Below are 21,592 nucleotides of genomic sequence, written 5' to 3'. Positions count from 1 at the left end.
AACATTGATCCAAAGACATGGTTGGTGGTGAACGATTCGTTCATCTGACGGGTCTTTGGATCATTTTTCAAGTGACCTGCATAGGCTCAGAAGAGGAAACAGAAAGGATTTGTTTACCTCGTTCACTTTTGCGTGACTAGGTTTAGTAAGACGTGTATGATATTCGTTCACAAGTAATAATTACAGGTTTTGTTATTTTAACTTTTTTGTACTTTACTTACAGTTCAGTGCAGTGTAATTGTTTGCCGTGATAATTAAATGTTACTGTGAAATGACCATTTCAAATCATACAAACTGTCATGATTCATTATTTTAAAGCAGGCATTTCATTTAAAATAGTATCTGCTGGTTTACATGCACGAACATAGGCTATAGGCCTACATGAAAATATGATAAATGTTTGCAGTGGACGTAAATTCCCCCCCCCCCCCGTTGAAATGAACGAATGACTCGAAAAAAGATTCGTTCATTTTACTGAACGAGATTCAAAGAACCGAGTCAGTAAAATGATCCAAACTTCCCATCACTAGTAGCCACAATGGTGCGTTCGACATCAACTGCTGCTGCATGAAACGACCGGCGACAGTTGCCGCTTGCAGTCGGGGAGGAGTTAAAAACGCCTCCTTAAAGTCGGACATTCCTGCTTCACGTGGTTTGCTGCGTTGACGTCAGTCATGGCCGATCAAGCGCTGTTTGCTTACTTTATCGCTGACTAACTGCATGGTTGTGAATTTAATTGTTTTCGCATCCGAACTTGCACTGAAATGTGTCATTTTATGTATTGGGCTATGTTAAACTCTTTCTCCAATCTTCAGATAGATAATTCAACCAGAACTCAATTAAACGTAGTCTTTCCGTTAGTGAAGAGACGGACTAAAACCTTTTCTTCAACAAATATTTAATTCAATTAAACAGTTTGGTCCCGATTTGAGCATTGGCGAAACTGAAGGTGTCAGAATAAATACAAAACACGCATCAAAGTTGTCGTGTGTGAATCTGGCCAATCATGAAATAGCTGTGTCGTCATTAGAACACGTGAGGTTGCTCTTGAGAAAATGCGCTCGGCTACACAGCCGGCTGTTCTCGAATCAATCTCACGGTACTTTGATGGATATGTCACAGTGACCTAGCCTCAATGCCGTCTCAAGTCGGACAAAATGTCTAACCAGAATTCAGAATCAGAATGGGATTTATTCGCCATGAAAGTTTGCACAGACAAGGAATTTGCTTTGGCAGGAAGGTGCATACAATAAACATATAGGGACCTAAAATTTAAATATGTGGACTATCTATACTAAGGGTACATAAACTAGCAGTACTAAGTGGGATTAGAATTCAATTAAATATACCATCCATCCAGCCATCCATCATCTTCCGCTTGTCCGGGGGTCGGGTCGCGGGGGCAGCAACCTAAGCAGGGAGGCCCAGACTTTCCTCTCCCCGGCCACTTCCACCAGCTCTTCCTGGGGGACCCCGAGGCGTTCCCAGGCCAGCCGAGAGACATAGTCCCTTCAGCGTGTCCTGGGTCTTCCCCAGGGCCTCTTCCCAGTGGGACGTGCCCAGAACACCTCACCAGGGAGGCGTCCAGGAGGCATCCTTATCAGATGCCCGAGCCACCTCAAGTGGCCCCTCTCGACGCGGAGGAGCAGCGGTTCTACTCTGAGCCCCTCCCGGATGACCGAGCTTCTCACCCTATCTCTAAGGGAGAGCCCGGACACCCTGCGGAGAAAACTCATTTCGGCCGCTTGTATTCGCGATCTCGTTCTTTCGGTCACTACCCACAGTTCGTGACCATAGGTGAGGGTAGGAACGTAGATCGACTGGTAAATAGAGAGCTTCGCCTTTCGACTCAGCTCCTTCTTCACCACGACGGACCGATGCAGAGCCCGTAACACTGCGGACGCCGCACCGATCCGCCTGTCAATCTCGCGCTCCATCCTTCCCTCACTCGTGAACAAGACCCAGAGATACTTGAACTCCTCCGCTTGGGACAAGATCTCCTCCCCGACCCGGAGATTGCACTCCACCTTTTTCCGGTCGATAACCATGCCCTCAGATTTGGAGGTTCTGATTCCCATCCCAGCCGCTTCGCATTCGGTAGGCGAACCGCTCCAGTGAGAGCTGGAGGTCACGGCCCGATGAAGCCAACAGGACCACATCATCCGCAAAAAGCAGCGACCTGATCCTGAGGTCACCAAACCGGACCCCCTCAACGCCCTGGCTGCGCCTAGAAATTCTGTCCATATAAGTTATGAACAGAATCCGTGACAAAGGGCAGCCCTGGCGGAGTCCAACCCTCACCGGGAACAAGTTCGACTTACTACCGGCAATGCGGACCAAACTCTGGCACCGGTCGTACAGGGACCGAACAGCCCCGATCAGGGAGTCCGGTACCCCGTACTCCCGGAGCACCCCCCACATGAGCCCCCGAGGGACACGGTCGAACGCCTTTTCCAAATCAACAAAACATGTGTAGACTGGTTGGGCGAACTCCCATGCACCCTCCAGAACCCTGCCGAGGGTATAGAGCTGGTCCACAGTTCCACGGCCAGGACGAAAACCACATTGCTCCTCCTGAATCCGAGGTTCGACAATCCGACGGACCCTCCTCTCCAGCACCCCTGAATAGACTTTCCCAGGGAGGCTGAGGAGTGTGATCCCCCTAAAGTTGGAGCACACCCTCCGGTCCCCCTTTTTAAAGAGGGGAACCACCACCCCAGTCTGCCAGTCCAGCCCTTATATCTCTGGGGCTGAGGTCGCCGAGGTGGTTGAAAAGCCCCGCGGTGGCAAGGCCCCTGGAGTGGATGAGGTCCGCCCGGAGTTCCTTAAGGCTCTGGATGTTGTAGGGCTGTCTTGGTTGACACGACTCTGCAACATCGCGTGGACATCGGGACAGTGCCTCTGGACTGGCAGACCGGGGTGGTGGTTCCCCTCTTTAATTAAATATACAATAAAATAAAATATAAATTGCCGTAAATTACAATATAAAAATACAAAAATACAAATATTACAAAAAATACAAATGTACAAGATAACATTTTGTAATGCAGTGCAAAAAGCAGTGTGTTTTAAGCAGGAAGTCATTAGAGTCAGTGTGGTCCCTTGGCCTTGTTGAAGAGGCCAACAGCGGAAGGGAAGAAACTGTTTTTGTGGCGTGAGGTATTGGTCCTGATGGACCGCAGCCTTCTGCCGGAGGGGAGTGACTGAAACAGGGAGTGTCCAGGGTGGGAGGAGTCAGCCACAATCTTCCTCGCTCGCCTCAGGGTCCTCGAGGTGTGCAGGTCCTCGAGGGTAGGCAGATTGCAGCCAATCACCTTCTCAGCAGTGCGGATGACACGCTGCAGCCTGCTCTTGTCCTTGGCAGTGGCAGCAGCGTACCAGACGGTGATGGAGGAGGTGAGGATGGACTCAATGATGGCTGAGTAGAAGTGCACCATCATTGTCTTTGGCAGGTTGAACTTCTTCAGCTGCCGAAGGAAGTACATCCTCTGTTGTGCTTTCTTGATGAGGGAGCTGATGTTCAGTTCCCACTTGAGGTCCTGGGAGAGGATAGTGCCCAGGAAGCGGAAGGACTCCATAGTGTTGACTGGGGAGTCACACAGGGTGATGGGGGTGAGTGGGGCTGTGTTCTTTCTGAAGTCCACAACCATCTCCACTGTCTTAAGAGCATTGAGCTCTAAGTTGTTCTGGCTGCACCAGGTCACCAGGTTGGCTGCTTCCCACCTATAATCAGACTCGTCTCCACCAGAGATGAGCCCAATAAGGGTGGTGTCGTCCGCAAACTTCAGGAGTTTGACGGACGGATGACTGGAGGTGCAGCTGTTGGTGTACAGGGAGAAGAGCAGAGGAGAAAGGACGCAGCCCTGAGGTGATCCGGTGCTGATGGACCAGGAGTCAGAGACTTGTGTTCCCAGCTTAACACACTGCTTCCTGTCAGACAGGAAGTCTGTGATCCACCTGCAGGTGGAATCAGGCACGTTCGGCTGGGAGAGCTTGTCCTGAAGCAGGGCGGGGATGATGGTATTGAAGGCAGAGCTGAAGTCCACAAACAGGATCCTGGCATAGGATGCTGGGGAGTCCAGGTGCTGTAGGGTGAAGTGGAGGGCCATGTTAACTGCATCGTCCACAGACCTGTTGGCTCTGTAGGCAAACTGCAGGGGGTCCAGTAGAGGGTCAGTGATGGATTTAAGAGGTGCCAGCACCAGGCGCTCGAAAGACTTCATTACCACAGAGGTCAGGGCGACGTGTCTGTAGTCATTATGTCCTGTTGGCCTTGGCTTTTTGGGCACAGGGATGATGGTGGAGGACTTGAGACAGGCTGGCACATGGCATGTCTCAAGGGAGGTGTTAAAGATGTAGGTAAACACCGGAGACAGCTGGTCAGCGCAGTGCTTGAGGGTGGCTGGAGAGACAGAGTCCGGCCCAGCTGCTTTGCGGGGATTCTGCCTCTTGAAAAGTCTGTTAACTTCACCCTCCTGAATGGAGAGAGTCGTCACTGTAGAGGGGGGGAGGTGGGAGGCCTCGTGGGTGGGAAGGGGTAGTTCAGGACTGTCCAATTGTCTTTCAAATCTGCAGTAGAACTCATTCAGGCCATTGGCCAGGCGGGAGTCGTTAGTGGAGTGGGGGGCTCTGGGCTTGTAGTTGGTAATCTGCCTGAGCCCTCTCCAGACCGAAGCAGAGTCGTTTGCAGAGAATTGGTGTTTTAGTCTCTCAGAGTACAGTCGTTTAGCCTCCCTCACCGCCTTGCTAAACCTGTTCGACTCCTTGAAACTGTCTTTGTCCCCACTTCTAAACGCTGACCTCAACCTTCTGAGTTTAGCTGTAAACCAGGGTTTGTCGTTGTTGTAGCTTACCCTGGTGTGTGTTGGTATACAGCAGTCCTCACAGAAGCTGATGTATGATGTCACAGCCTCTGTGAGCTCATCCAGACTATTGGTAGCAGACGTGAACATGTCCCAGTCAGTGCAGTCCAAGCACGCCCGCAGATCCTCCATAGCTTCACTGGTCCACTGTTTTGATGTCCTCACAGCAGGCTTACAGCGCTTTAGCTTCTGCCTGTATGCAGGAATCAGGTGGACCATGGCGTGGTCAGAGTGACCCAGTGCTGCTCGGGGGACCGCATGGTATGCTTTGCTGATTGTAGAGTAGCAGTGATCCAAGGTGTTTCCTTCTTTGGTAGGGCATTTGATGAATTGTCTATATTTTGGGAGTTCTTGAGTGAGATTGCCTTTGTTAAAGTCGCCTAGCACAATAACCAAGGAATCCGGACTTTCATGCTCCACACTCAGTATCTGGCTGGCGAGCACACGTTGAGCCTCGTTGACGCTAGCCTGCGGAGGCATGTAGACGCCAACCAGAATGAATGATGCAAACTCTCGTGGCGAGTAAAAAGATCTACAGTTAATAAAAAATGATTCCAGATCAGGAGAACAGTGCTGCAGAATCACTGTCACATCTTCACACCAGCCACTGTTAATGTAAAAACAAATACCACCGCCTTTCGTTTTGCCAGAGAGCACAGGGTCACAATCCGCTCGCAGCAGTTTGAAACCTGCTAGCTGTAGCGCAGAGTCTGGGATCAGTTCACTCAGCCATGTCTCCGTAAAGCACAAAACGGAAGATGAATGAAAGTCTCTGTTTTTCCACACCAGTAGCTGAAGTTCATCCAGTTTGTTGCTCAGTGAACGCACGTTGGAGAGAAATATCCCCGGTAACACTGTGCGTGCCCCACGCCGACGGAGTCGCACCAGAGCACCGGCTCGTTTGCCTCCTACGACGCTTCGCTGCTAGGACAAAGCCGAGGGCGGCTTTGACTATAATTCCCACTAATTCTGCCGCTTGAAGCAAAAAAGTGGGAAATAAATCCACAGGAGTTGTAGTCCTGATGTTTAGAAGTACTTCTCTTGTTAGAGAACCCCGGAAATCTTGGCAGAACACTGAATTAACAGACAAAACAAGACAGAAAAGAGTGCACCTAACGACCGAGGCAGCCTTCGTCGGCGCTATCTTGGATTATTAAATTCACTGCTTCAAGTCAGCCGGCTGTGGCGTTGCATGAAGTCGAACACACCTCATGCTCTTGGTACCCAGAATGCCCTGCGGCAAGCTGAAAAGCTACAAAGTTAAGGCTATCCAAGCTATCCAATGGAAGAGTGTCTGGAGAAATAAACAGTCGTGAACATTGTTCCTCTCAACGCTAGTCGGCGCTATGGTATCGTTGTTCCCGATTAAAGTGCAGCCTATATTCCAGTGCGGCAGGTACTCCGATTTACAAACACAACTCATCATAAACCACAACATGTAACCACACTTTACCATAACACTACAACATGTAACAACACCTCACCATAACACCACAACATGTAACCACACCTCACCATAACATGTAACCACACCATATCACCTCACCATATCACCTCACCACAACACCTCACCATATCACCTCACCACCTGTACGTTCACATAGAACCTGCTGCTTGTTCTCTCCCCCTCACCTTCCTCTTCCAGGTTGGAGCTGAGGCTGGGGCTGAGGCTGGGGTTAAGGCTGGGGCTAGGGCTGGGGCTGGGGCTGAGGCTGGGGCAATGTTTTTTATGGTGCAGATCTATTAAAGGCAGGATCAGTAAGTTTTGTGAGACTAACAATTATAGCTAGAGTTCTAAAGGATTCAAACCAAAATATCCCACCTCTCCCTTCAAAGCCACTCCACCAAAACACATGAACGCTGCTTGACTATTGCCGGGAGGTAGACGGACAAGTAGCCCGTCCAATCACTGCGTTTGGTCCGAATGCCGTCCAGTCATTAAGGTCGGTATGAACTTAATGATTGATCTTGTTTTTTACAGTCCTGCGACGCCCACAGATATTGGACTGATTTCATTTTACTGTCAGATCTTTAGATGTATTGGTTGCTGTCAGGATGTGAAGTTTATTTCAGCAAATATGACAAAAAGTATTTCTCAACAACATGACCTACCATGCCTTTAAGATGAGGAGAAAGTATTGTATAGCAATGTCTATTCAAGACACTCGAAAGCATGTGCACAATCTACAGTTAGACAGCTAAACAATCTTAACAGTCCTCTTCCTGAGCAAACACGAAATCCTGATGAACTTTGAATGCATGGGAAATCTGCATCCATTTAACACTCTCTCTGACTCACGGACTAACAGCCAACATCTGCTAACCATCAGTACAGCCAGGCAGCCATCTTGGAAATGCACTTAAAGGCCTCTTTGGAAATTCAGACTTGATGAATCAACCACTGAGCTGCTCTCTGGACATTCAGACCTTGTTAATCAACCTCAGAGCAGCTCTCTGGCCAGCCCAGCTGAATGTGAATCACAGATCAGTATTTCCTAATAACACGCTGGCGTGAGAGTGAGAAAGAGATTGGGAAAGAGAGAGAGGTAACTCAGGGGAGCTCTTGGACAGGAGAGAGCTGGCAGATGAGTGTGGAAAATATGACCACATTCAGGTGTCTTTTATTTCTCTCAAACGGCTGTACATCCTAAGAGCTTGGCACAGCAAAGTCTCAAGATCTCACTGTGTGTGTGTGTGCGCGTTTCCACATGTATACAAAAAGAAGCAACAGAGCAACTGTATGAAAAACAGTTACCAGGCAACTAACTGCCTGGCTCTCTGGACAAGGTGGACATGGTGGAGTCCTTGTGTTTCTGTTTGCAGATCTCTCTCCTCTCAGCGAGGCTGACTGGGTGCAGCTCTCAGTGATGGCTGCTACTAGCTCACCACAACAACACACGCTAACAGACGCCTTTTATTGGACACGTCTGACTAATGCGCTACATGTGTTTCCATTCCCTAGACTCAATCCTCACACACACTCTCATAATGAGAGCAGTCTGTTTCAGGACCTGTACACAAAGTGAAACACTGCCTTGAGGCTGGGCCATGCCAGGTTTTCACCTGTTTCCCCAAACTACCCCAACTACCCCCAGGTTACCCCAGACTACCCCAGGTTATCCCAGACTGCCCCAGGTTCCCCCCGGTTCCCCTGACTATCCAGGCTACCCCAGACTGCCCCAGGTTACCCCAGACTACACCGGATTCCTGTATGTGAACATATATTCTATACATTTGTACATGTGATATGTTACACTAGAGTATAGCTTCTGTGTTGCTGTGCAACTTTCTCTGCTGTCTCCTTGTTTCTCCCAGGGAAAGGTCCAGATCGGCCACTAAAGCTGTCACTAGCCTGGCCAGTGTTTTAGAGGGAGGCCCCTTGCTGGAAAATCCTCCACAAATCAGGTTTCACGGCTCCTGCCAGCAACAATGTGTCCATGGCCCGGGAGCAGAGAGCTTTAAGGAAACATTATTGATCTCTTTAAGGGAAGAGGCAAGCACCCATCATGGCCTCAGCTGCCCAGCTCCTGTTCTCAATAGTCTTTCTCTGAATGGGAAGCTTTTGTGTGGAGGAAACTAAACGATGAAACCTTCCTGGGGGAGTAAGACACCACGGTTGACTTGTTAAATACATTTCAGCATCACACAAGAAATTAAAGGAAATAGATCCATCCGTCTCAAAAAATATGAATGAAAAACGAATAAAATACAATTATTATGACCTCAGCATACTACTACTACTAGCCCCCCCCCAGCACATACACTGCTAGCTCCCCTAGCCCCCCCAGCACATACACTGCTAGCTCCCCTAGCCCCCCCAGCACATACACTGCTAGCTCCCCTAGCCCCCCCAGCACATACACTGCTAGCTCCCCTAGCCCCCCCAGCACATACACTGCTAGCTCCCCTAGCCCCCCCCAGCACATACACTGCTAGCTCCCCTAGCCCCCCCAGCACATACACTGCTAGCTCCCCTAGCCCCCCCAGCACATACACTGCTAGCTCCCCTAGCCCCCCCCCAGCACATACACTGCTAGCTCCCCTAGCCCCCCCCCAGCACATACACTGCTAGCTCCCCTAGCCCCCCCCAGCACATACACTGCAAGCTCCCCTAGCCCCCCCAGCACATACACTGCTAGCTCCCCTAGCCCCCCCAGCACATACACTGCTAGCTCCCCTAGCCCCCCCAGCACATACACTGCTAGCTCCCCTAGCCCCCCCAGCACATACACTGCTAGCTCCCCTAGCCCCCCCAGCACATACACTGCTAGCTCCCCTAGCCCCCCCAGCACATACACTGCTAGCTCCCCTAGCCCCCCCAGCACATACACTGCTAGCTCCCCTAGCCCCCCCAGCACATACACTGCTAGCTCCCCTAGCCCCCCCAGCACATACACTGCTAGCTCCCCTAGCCCCCCCAGCACATACACTGCTAGCTCCCCTAGCCCCCCCAGCACATACACTGCTAGCTCCCCTAGCCCCCCCCAGCACATACACTGCTAGCTCCCCTAGCCCCCCCAGCACATACACTGCTAGCTCCCCTAGCCCCCCCCAGCACATACACTGCTAGCTCCCCTAGCCCCCCCAGCACATACACTGCTAGCTCCCCTAGCCCCCCCCAGCACATACACTGCTAGCTCCCCTAGCCCCCCCAGCACATACACTGCTAGCTCCCCTAGCCCCCCCCCAGCACATACACTGCTAGCTCCCCTAGCCCCCCCAGCACATACACTGCTAGCTCCCCTAGCCCCCCCCAGCACATACACTGCTAGCTCCCCTAGCCCCCCCAGCACATACACTGCTAGCTCCCCTAGCCCCCCCAGCACATACACTGCTAGCTCCCCTAGCCCCCCCAGCACATACACTGCTAGCTCCCCTAGCCCCCCCAGCACATACACTGCTAGCTCCCCTAGCCCCCCCAGCACATACACTGCTAGCTCCCCTAGCCCCCCCAGCACATACACTGCTAGCTCCCCTAGCCCCCCCAGCACATACACTGCTAGCTCCCCTAGCCCCCCCAGCACATACACTGCTAGCTCCCCTAGCCCCCCCAGCACATACACTGCTAGCTCCCCTAGCCCCCCCAGCACATACACTGCTAGCTCCCCTAGCCCCCCCAGCACATACACTGCTAGCTCCCCTAGCCCCCCCCAGCACATACACTGCTAGCTCCCCTAGCCCCCCCCAGCACATACACTGCTAGCTCCCCTAGCCCCCCCCAGCACATACACTGCTAGCTCCCCTAGCCCCCCCCAGCACATACACTGCTAGCTCCCCTAGCCCCCCCAGCACATACACTGCTAGCTCCCCTAGCCCCCCCAGCACATACACTGCTAGCTCCCCTAGCCCCCCCAGCACATACACTGCTAGCTCCCCTAGCCCCCCCAGCACATACACTGCTAGCTCCCCTAGCCCCCCCAGCACATACACTGCTAGCTCCCCTAGCCCCCCCAGCACATACACTGCTAGCTCCCCTAGCCCCCCCAGCACATACACTGCTAGCTCCCCTAGCCCCCCCAGCACATACACTGCTAGCTCCCCTAGCCCCCCCCAGCACATACACTGCTAGCTCCCCTAGCCCCCCCCCAGCACATACACTGCTAGCTCCCCTAGCCCCCCCCCAGCACATACACTGCTAGCTCCCCTAGCCCCCCCCAGCACATACACTGCTAGCTCCCCTAGCCCCCCCAGCACATACACTGCTAGCTCCCCTAGCCCCCCCAGCACATACACTGCTAGCTCCCCTAGCCCCCCCCCAGCACATACACTGCTAGCTCCCCTAGCCCCCCCCCAGCACATACACTGCTAGCTCCCCTAGCCCCCCCAGCACATACACTGCTAGCTCCCCTAGCCCCCCCCAGCACATACACTGCTAGCTCCCCTAGCCCCCCCCAGCACATACACTGCTAGCTCCCCTAGCCCCCCCAGCACATACACTGCTAGCTCCCCTAGCCCCCCCAGCACATACACTGCTAGCTCCCCTAGCCCCCCCAGCACATACACTGCTAGCTCCCCTAGCCCCCCCAGCACATACACTGCTAGCTCCCCTAGCCCCCCCAGCACATACACTGCTAGCTCCCCTAGCCCCCCCAGCACATACACTGCTAGCTCCCCTAGCCCCCCCAGCACATACACTGCTAGCTCCCCTAGCCCCCCCAGCACATACACTGCTAGCTCCCCTAGCCCCCCCAGCACATACACTGCTAGCTCCCCTAGCCCCCCCAGCACATACACTGCTAGCTCCCCTAGCCCCCCCCAGCACATACACTGCTAGCTCCCCTAGCCCCCCCCCCAGCACATACACTGCTAGCTCCCCTAGCCCCCCCCCAGCACATACACTGCTAGCTCCCCTAGCCCCCCCCAGCACATACACTGCTAGCTCCCCTAGCCCCCCCAGCACATACACTGCTAGCTCCCCTAGCCCCCCCAGCACATACACTGCTAGCTCCCCTAGCCCCCCCCAGCACATACACTGCTAGCTCCCCTAGCCCCCCCAGCACATACACTGCTAGCTCCCCTAGCCCCCCCCAGCACATACACTGCTAGCTCCCCTAGCCCCCCCCAGCACATACACTGCTAGCTCCCCTAGCCCCCCCCAGCACATACACTGCTAGCTCCCCTAGCCCCCCCAGCACATACACTGCTAGCTCCCCTAGCCCCCCCAGCACATACACTGCTAGCTCCCCTAGCCCCCCCAGCACATACACTGCTAGCTCCCCTAGCCCCCCCAGCACATACACTGCTAGCTCCCCTAGCCCCCCCAGCACATACACTGCTAGCTCCCCTAGCCCCCCCAGCACATACACTGCTAGCTCCCCTAGCCCCCCCAGCACATACACTGCTAGCTCCCCTAGCCCCCCCAGCACATACACTGCTAGCTCCCCTAGCCCCCCCCAGCACATACACTGCTAGCTCCCCTAGCCCCCCCAGCACATACACTGCTAGCTCCCCTAGCCCCCCCAGCACATACACTGCTAGCTCCCCTAGCCCCCCCAGCACATACACTGCTAGCTCCCCTAGCCCCCCCAGCACATACACTGCTAGCTCCCCTAGCCCCCCCCAGCACATACACTGCTAGCTCCCCTAGCCCCCCCCAGCACATACACTGCTAGCTCCCCTAGCCCCCCCAGCACATACACTGCTAGGAGGGAGGGGGGGGGGAGGAGGAGGGGGGGAGGGAGGGTTATGATATTTGAGGGAGGTACATCGCGGCAACATCAGAGGATTCCAGCAGTGGGGTGATGGAGGGAGGGAGGGGGGAGGGAGGGTGGTGGTGTGCAGGTTGCAAGAGGAGTCAGATTCTTCAGAAAAAGGCCAAAACAGTGAGACTGGAATAAAAGACCACAATTCCCTCGCAGCTGAAAACCTCCACAAACCCCTGAGCCTCATGTAGCCTTATCCAGCCTCATACAGCCTCATGCAGGCTCATCCAGCCTGCTTTCAGACAGGCAGGTCTCAGAGAGGAAAGAGGCCAATATTAGAGCTTGTTCACAAAGTCAATCTTCCACAACCTCCATCTTCCACAACCTCCAAAATTCAGAGGCAGACACATTGTACCAAGAGGCTAACCCTACCCTAACCCTAACCCTAACCCAAGAGAGCATGAAGCCACCACGGCCATGTGTGGCCAAACATGCTAAACACACACACCCAACCACAAAACATATGCTTCAATAGGTAAATTAAATTACCCTGTGTATCTGCATATTCTTCTCACGTAGTCATTGTTCAGCCAAACTCCTCCAGCCTGCTGTAGCAGAGAGGTGCTGGGTCTCTGTACTGTCCTGATCAGCCTGCTGTAGCAGAGAGGTGCTGGGTCTCTGTACTGTCCTGATCAGCCTGCTGTAACAGAGAAGTGCTGGGTCTCTGTACTGTCCTGATCAGCCTGTTGTAGCAGAGAGGTGCTGGGTCTCTGTACTGTCCTGATCAGCCTGCTGTAGCAGAGAGGTGCTGGGTCTCTGTACTGTCCTGATCAGCCTGCTGTAGCAGAGAGGTGCTGGGTCTCTGTACTGTCCTGATCAGCCTGCTGTAGCAGAGAGGTGCTGGGTCTCTGTACTGTCCTGATCAGAGAACAGCCTCTCAAACTGAGAAGCTCACCATACATGAACATGCCATATGTCCAGGGTTCTAAATTAACACCCGCCAACCCGCCAAATGCGGGTTAAAATTAATTTTGGCGGGTGTTAATAAAAACTCACTAGCCAGTTTGGCCGGTGATGCATGAGGCATTACATGAATGATACATAAGGCTCTGTTCTTGGCATGGTTCTCGGTCATTTATCCCCCTGGCAGTACTTCCTAAGTTTCCCATGAATACTGTGCCGTAATGCTACGTGATAACGTTTTATACGCCCATTGCCTGCGCGCAGTTGAAGTGAAACCAGCGCGAGAAACCGTGGAAACGAACGGAGCGTCCACCAGAAAACACAAGGAAGAAGTCAAACGAAGCATAGCGGATCATAGGAGGTAATAAGAGCTAGCTAGAGTAGTAAAGTTAAGTAAAAAGTTAACTTAATGCAGCGGTGGTTAGGACAAACTTCTGGGGGCGAGAAGAAGAACGAGGCAGGGGATGAGGATATTGATAGCACTAGAGAAACGAAGAAAAGAAAATGTAATGCCAAATGGCTGACGGGTCGGGAATGGCTTGTGTTTGACAATGAAAATGTTGTCATGTTTTGTAAGGATTGCCGCATGTAGTCTACGCATAAGAAAAATTATGTTGCTTACTGACACAGTCTAGTGTAATGTAAATACACTGTTCTTAATAAAGAGTATATTAGGTCAGTTTAATTAATGCCTGCTTAGGACAAAACGTTACTATAAATGCATGGGCAGGAGTCAATCTCATCATGACGCGAATGGACGTTTTAGCCATTTACAATAAATCGTGTCCTTACTTAGTCACGTGTTGGTGATTTCACATACCCTTGCATTATACTTCTGTGCTTCATTTTACTTCATTTTCTGTGTTTTTCATGCCAACAATGTTAATAAAATGATCAAATGCATTCAGTGAAACTCATAATTGTTCTTATTTTCACCGGAAAAAATTGGGCTAGTGGAAATTCTGATTGGCTGGTGATCAAAAAAGTTAATTTAGAACCCTGCATATGTATGAATGTATATACTGTGTGTGTATATATATGTATGTATGAATGTATATACTGTGTGTGTATGAATATCCATACTGTGTGTGGGTTAGATCATATATCAAAACTCTGAGGCCGGTCTAGCATAGGAAAACAACAATGTTCCCCGTAGCTGTTCACATCACACTGTACTGATGACACTTCAACTTCCTCCAGCTTCCCTGAAATACTATTTATTTAAGGCAAGAGGCATCTCGCCAGAGAACCCTTCCTAAAGTCTGCTACTTCAGTCTAAATCAGGACTGAAACGCACCCATAGCATGACTGACTCGGCTAGGTGTGAAGATGACATTTAGCTGCACCACTGAGGCTGTCTCCCCTCACACCAAACAGGAACAATGGCAGACGTCTTCAGACCCTGAGGCTATTCACTTAGCAACAAGAAAAAAGAGGAGAAAAAAAGAAAGAGCTCTTTTGAGTCAGGCCCTGGGACAGGGAGGAGGGAGAAGCCCTGTCAGAAAGACAGGGAGGAGGGAGGAGGAAGAGGCCCTGTCAGCGGTGCAGAAAGAGAGGGAAGGGGGAGGAGATAGAGGCCAGGAGGAGGAGAGGCCGGGAGGATAGGGTGGCGGGTGAGGCTGGCGAGGAGGGAGGGGGGAGAGGCCGGGAGGAGGATGGGGGGAGAGGCCGGGAGGAGGGTGGGGGGAGAGGATGGGAGGCGGGTGGGGGGAGAGGCCGGGAGGAGGGTGGGGGAGGCCAGGAGGAGGGTGGGGGAGAGGCCAGGAGGAGGGTGAGGGGAGAGGCCAGGAGGAGGGTGGGGGAGAGGCCAGGAGGAGGGTGGGGGAGAGGCCAGGAGGAGGGTGAGGGGAGAGGCCATGAGGAGGGTGAGGGGAGAGGCCAGGAGGAGGGTGAGGGGAGAGGCCAGGAGGAGGGTGGGGGAGAGGCCAGGAGGAGGGTGGGGGAGAGGCCAGGAGGAGGGTGAGGGGAGAGGCCAGGAGGAGGGTGAGGGGAGAGGCCAGGAGGAGGGTGAGGGGAGAGGCCAGGAGGAGGGTGGGGGAGAGGCCAGGAGGAGGGTGGGGGAGAGGCCAGGAGGAGGGTGAGGGGAGAGGCCAGGAGGAGGGTGAGGGGAGAGGCCAGGAGGAGGGTGAGGGGAGAGGCCAGGAGGAGGGTGAGGGGAGAGGCCAGGAGGAGGGTGAGGGGAGAGGCCAGGAGGAGGGTGGGGGAGAGGCCAGGAGGAGGGTGGGGGGAGAGGCCAGGAGGAGGGTGAGGGGAGAGGCCAGGAGGAGGGTGAGGGGAGAGGCCAGGAGGAGGGTGAGGGGAGAGGCCAGGAGGAGGGCTTGCCTTCAGACCTCTATTGGAAACCATTCAGGCAGTGAGCTGATGCATTCCAAATGCCAGAAGGCACTTTTTCAAAACGTCCCATTCAAGACTGAACGCTGTTTTCATCTAGAAAGAGAGAAAAGTCTTTAATAAGAAAAGGGATAAACAGTAACAACTAAATGGCAAGGCAGGCTCCTACAGAACAGAGGAAAACCTAGAATCTCCAATAGCAATTGGGAGAATAAAATAAAGTGTAAAAGAAATGCAATTAAATAAATAAATCCCAAAACAAACAACAAAAAACAGCTTCAGAAAAACTTAAATGAAAAGTTGCTGAAGGGCTGAGCAGAGGGGGGCCGCCCCTATTAGCACTTCAAGCGCTCCTCAGACCTTTTCAGCGTGAGAGGGAGAATGGCGAGGCCTTCATTAGGTGAAGCTGAAGGAGTCGGCTGAAAAGAGCAGAACAGAACACACTTGTCAGCTGCCTCTGAAGCAGGCTGCATCTGGCCGGAGAGGAGCCCCAGAACGGAGAGGGGGGTGGAGGGGGAGAGAGGAGGGGGAGGGGAACCTCTGCCCCTTCCCCCCTCTTCCCTCCTCTGTTATGGGGCTCCATTGTGCTATCCAGGCCAGGGGTCAGAGTCTAACCCTAACCCTACCACATACTACATCCTCCAAAAAAGCACAACAGAGGATGTACTTCCTACGGCAGCTGAAGAAATTCAACCTGCCAAAGACAATGATGGTGCACTTCTACACAGCCATCATTGAGTCCATCCTCACCTCCTCCATCACCATCTGGTACACGGCTGCCACCGACAAGGACAAGAGCAGACTGCAGCGTATCATCCGCACTGCCGAGAAGGTGATCGGCTGCAATCTGCCTACCCTCGAGGACCTGCACACCTCGAGGACCCTGAGGCGAGCGAGGATGATTGTTGCCGACCCCTCCCACCCTGGCCACTCCCTGTTCCAGCTACTCCCCTCCGGCAGAAGGCTGCGGTCCATCAGGACCAAAACCTCACGCCATAAGAACAGTTTCTTTCCATCCGCTGTTGGCCTCTTCAACAAGGCCAAGGGCTCACACTGACTTTAATGAGTTAATCACAATCTGCACAATGACACCTTGCCACATTGCCATTTGCACTAATTGTATCTTTTGCACTATTTGTATTTTTTGTACTATCTGTATTTTTATATTGCAAATAATGTCTACTTTATATTTTATATTGTATTTTTTATTCTAAATACCATCAGCTAGACTTTGTTCCTTTTGTATAGTTAGACCACATATTTAAGTTTTAAGATTCCTATATGTTTAGTGTATGCACCTTCCTGCCAAAGTAAATTCCTTGTCTGTGCAATCTTTCATGGCGATAAAAACCCTTTCTGATTCTGACCACACGTCTAATCTAGCCAAGCCTAGTCCAACAACCTTACCTATCCTAGTACAACCCAAGCCCAGCCACATCCAAACTAGTCTAGTCCTGCCACACCCAGACTAGTCTAGGTAGGGCAGACTAGTCTGGGTGTGAAGAGAAGATAAACCGTCAAAATAAAACTGAGGGAAAGTACAGAAAGAGACAGACAGAGGATGGAAAAACTAACTCCAGTGAACAGACCATAATTTCCACCAAGTAATCTTCCATGAGAAGTCATCTGGGATGCAGCTTGGCTCTTCCTGTGTTTACATATTATATGGAGCATGTGACTGCAGAAATATGGCCACCTTGGTACTCTGACACCCTGGGACTTGTGCATGCAGGTAGACTATAAATCACACATGGACCTTGAAGAAACACACACACACACATGCGCATGCACACATACACACACACACATGCGCATGCACACATACACACACACACATGCGCATGCACACATACACACACACACGTGCACATGCACACATACACACACACACATGCGCATGCACACATACAAACGCATCTCAAACTCTGTGCTGGTATGAAAATATCAAGCACAAGAATGAAAGAGGAAGTAGTCACATTGAAAACAAAAGGAGCTTATTGAGCCAGCAGACAGACAGGCAGAACAGAGGCAGACAGGACAGACAGGACAGACAGGCAGACAGGACAGACAGGACAGACAGGCAGACAGGCAAACAGGCAGACAGGCAAGCAGGCAGGCAGGACAGACTAGCTTGCTGTGTTATGAAGAGATCCAGACATAACGAAGACAAAAAATGGACCTTTCAAGGTAAAAAAAAACTGTTGACTTTATAACCCTAATACTAACTTCACTTCCATTCAGCAACACCAAGCCACAAACAACAAACCGTGGAGCAAAACAGCACCCAACAATTACTCACACACACACACACACCACGCAAACCACCCTCCAGAGACTACCTAGCACCAAAGGTGTTCCAGAGTGATGTTCTCCCCAGCTCCGCTGAGCCAGAGCTGCTGGAGGCTCACCTCTATCTTATCAGTCTTGGCGTCGCCCCAGTACAGCTTCCCAGCAGCGTGGTCCAGGGCGAGGCCGTTGGGCCAGCCCAGGGAGGAGTTCAGCAGCACCAGACGTTCACTGCCGTCCAGAGTGGCCCGCTCAATCTTGGGGTTCTCTCCCCAGTCAGTCCAGTACATGTAGCTGGGGGTGAGGGGCGAAGGGAGGCGAGGAGGAAGGAGGGGGAGGGATGGGGGGGATCATTTACTGTCATTTACAGAGTGGATGTGGATCACAACTTTCATAAATGTTGAGAAACACAAAACACACACAAACACACACCCGTTAACAGGGTCCAGCACAATTGCTCTGGGCTCCTCCAGGTTCTCAGAGATCAGGATCCGTCTGGAGGTGCCGTTCAGCCGGGTCACCTCAATGCGGTCGGTGCCCGTGTCGGTCCAGTACAGGTTGCGTGCGACCCAGTCCACAGCGATGCCGTCAGGGTGGTTCACCTCCGTGGTCACCAGCGTCTGGGCCTCACTGCCGTCGATGCGCGCCCTGCGGATGGCCTTCACCTCGTCGTCCGTCCAGTACACGTGGCCCTCCACGGGGTCATAGTCGACGGCGATGGCGTGCCGGATGTCGTCCACCTGCAGCACGATGTCGGTGAAGTCAGGGAGGTCCAGGGAGATGCGGCGCAGGTCAGTCCTACGAGCCAGGAGCAGCACCTGCTCAGCACCTGGGGGCCAACAAGAGGTCATGTGGGGCATTATTGGATCAGATGGGGCAGTAGGGGATCAGGGGGGGCAGTAGGGGATCAGTGGGGCAACAATAGGGGCATAAGCGACAAGGTGTCGTGATGGAGATATAAATATGACTGGTGAAGATGTAAGGTTGAATAAACCATCTCCTCCATTACTGAGACTGTATAGGACAGGTCTGAGACAAGCTGTACTGTTATAAGTGCAGAAAAGTAAAATGTTTCATGTTGAGTTTTGACAATCCCACCATTAAAGGGCTTTTTAAAGTTTTTATGCTTTTTTATGATCGTAATGCGTTGACCCATTAGACATTTGTAGACACAAACTAGATGTCTGGTTTCAATTATTCTAACATTTATTCTCTTCATCCTCTCAGGTTGGACCAATCAGAGCGCAGTGTGCAGAGCCGTTCCCTGGGGGAACGTTGTGTTGTAGTCTGAAGGTTTAAACAGCAGCTGTACACACAAACACACACACCATCCACACAAACCCCAAACACACATACACACAGCCCCCCCACACCCACACACACACACCCACACACCCCACATACGCAACGCAATTAGGTCCAGCTTCTCTCTCATCTAATCTCCCGTTTCAAACTCTCACGCTCCACTACACCCGCAAGTTGCAGGCCAGTCGACCAATCAGAGCAGAGTATGCTACTGCCCGGACGCCAATCAGTAATGACAGCACAGGAGCGTTGCCTCATCAAGGGTCCCTCGGTCCACTTCACATCTCACACTCAGGCCTACAAGAGAGACGCCTCACATGGACCTCCTCGCCTCACAACAACCAACAGCCCTCGTAGTCATCCAAGCTCGACCAATCAGCAGAGTGGACGCTGGCTCTGTGTTTAGTCTTGACCAATCAGCAGAGTGGATGCTGGCTCTGTGTTTAGTCTTGACCCAGACCCCCCAGAGGAGCCGGCTGGTTCCCTCATCAGACTGGCTACAATGAGGTCAAGGTTTGGGCTACAAGGGGCCATTGTTTTATTCTCTGCTTGGTTGTCAATACCGCTGGAGACTGGTAAATCTGTATTCACTCTGAATATATCCCTGCTCCATCAGGCCTGGATTAGCTCTGAACACATCCCTGCTCCATCAGGCCTGGATTAGCTCTGAGCACATCCCTGCTCCATCAGGCCTGGATTCACTCTGAGCACATCCCTGCTCCATCAGGCCTGGATTAGCTATGAGCACATCCCTGCTCCATCAGGCCTGGAGTATTTCTGAGCACATCCCTGCTCCATCAGGCCTGGATTCACTCTGAGCACATCCCTGCTCCATCAGGCCTGGATTAGCTCTGAGCACATCCCTGCTCCATCAGGCCTGGATTAGCTCTGAGCACATCCCTGCTCCATCAGGCCTGGATTCACTCTGAGCACATTCCTGCTCCATCAGGCCTGGATTCACTCTGAGCACATCCCTGCTCCATCAGGCCTGGATTAGCTCTGAGCACATCCCTGCTCCATCAGGCCTGGATTCACTCTGAGCACATTCCTGCTCCATCAGGCCTGGATTCACTCTGAGCACATCCCTGCTCCGTCAGGCCTGGATTCACTCTGAGCACATCCCTGCTCCATCAGGCCTGGATTCACTCTGAGCACATCCCTGCTCCATCAGGCCTGGATTCACTCTGAGCACATCCCTGCTCCGTCAGGCCTGGATTCACTCTGAGCACATCCCTGCTCCGTCAGGCCTGGATTCACTCTGAGCACATCCCTGCTCTGTCAGGGATATACCCACCGAATGGACACACACAGGCCTTTTATATGTTATATTTGCACCTCTGGAATGAGGGTCAGTTGAATAAGGCTCTATTGTTTGTTGGCCTGAGAATCTTGATAGATCCTGTCATTGTGCCGAGTTATAGAGGAGAGCAGAGCTGGGAAGGGTAAATGAGGGGAGAGGAGGAGGGGAGAGGAGGGCAGAGACGGTCTGAGAAGGGGAGAGAGGAGGAGGGAGGGGAGAGGAAGGGAGAGGGGTAGATGGATAGAGAGTGGCGGGATGGAGAGATGGAGGGATACAGGGGTGGAGGGATGGAGAGATAGAGGGGTACAGGGATAGAGGGTGGAGTGATAGAGGGGTGGATGGACAAGGGGTGGATGAAGGGTGTGGTGGGAACCAGAGTGGAGGTTGAACAGATGACCTGGATATCTCACACAGGCCCAGACTATAGCAGTGTTATTTAAGCAATAAGGTACGAGAGGCGGAGGGCCGGCAAACCCTGGAACAAGTACTTTATTGACGACAATGTACTTGTTGATAAGTGACATTGTATGGAAAAGGCAGAGCAGTTTTCTCATTGCACTAAGTTGCCCACTCATGCTGCTCATTAGGCTTCCTCCGGTAGGAGGGAACCTATTGTATTTGTTAGTTTTATTATTGGGTGTGCTTTGCCTTCGGCAAGGGCACAACCTTTGTTCTCTCACATATATATTTATTTATTTATTATTTATTTTCGCCCCCCTAAGGATCAGTCAATATTTGGATACACAACGGCGGTGTCAAAAGGTTCGTCTTGTTAGCGATTGCGTTGGTTGTATTTTTATTTACGTTCCGTTGCATGGTTTAAGTAGAAATTGCGTTTTTGTGGTGAAAAGTGAAGCTAACGGTGGCTAATTTGCTAGCCACAGTCACTGACGTTACTAACGTCACTACGTCACTAACGTCACGAAAACACGCGTGACTACCTGTAGCAGAACATTCGTTTCGCATCTGTTAACTTGGGGGATAGCTAGGCTAACTATAGCTTTACTGCAAGGCAGTTGCAGAAACGCCACAAGCAAAGAGGCCAGGGTGATAACTATTTACTCATTTTACTTTGTGATGTGAAACACAATTATGAAATGTAATGTACAATATTAGCTGATATTATTAAGGAAGTAGGCCCACATCTACTTTCGGAAACGGTAGTCTACTATTTCACTGAAGCATTAGCATGACATTAGCCTCTGTTGCCCGGGCAACACATACCACAGTGGTCTATGATGCATCTGTTTTCAATCGTTAAAATAAACATTCCTCACAAATACATTTTCTTTGTAGGATTTACTATGACATTACATTACAAGTAAACTATTTGTTGGTGAAATTATCATTACCTGTGGTTTCAAACCAGTGTTGCTCATTGCAACGCTGTAGCCTACGCGAGA

At 52.0% G+C, this 21,592-nt stretch overlaps 1 protein-coding gene across 1 annotated transcript in view; it reads right to left on the bottom strand.

The window, feature by feature from the left end:
- Window positions 1-21,592, bottom strand: part of lrp5 (low density lipoprotein receptor-related protein 5) — an 87,829-nt gene that overhangs the window by 24,690 nt on the left and 41,547 nt on the right. The window contains exons 7-8 of the mRNA XM_062460863.1: window positions 18,017-18,413; window positions 17,707-17,878 (exon numbers count right to left, since the gene is read on the bottom strand). Coding sequence (XP_062316847.1) covers window positions 17,707-17,878; window positions 18,017-18,413 — 569 coding nt within the window. The remainder of the gene's footprint in view (window positions 1-17,706; window positions 17,879-18,016; window positions 18,414-21,592) is intronic.

This window comes from Osmerus eperlanus, chromosome 5 (assembly GCF_963692335.1).
Source record: "Osmerus eperlanus chromosome 5, fOsmEpe2.1, whole genome shotgun sequence".
NCBI classification, from domain to species: domain Eukaryota; kingdom Metazoa; phylum Chordata; class Actinopteri; order Osmeriformes; family Osmeridae; genus Osmerus; species Osmerus eperlanus.
Note: the sequence above shows the minus strand (reverse complement) of the source record. Positions and strands in the feature narration are given on the sequence as shown.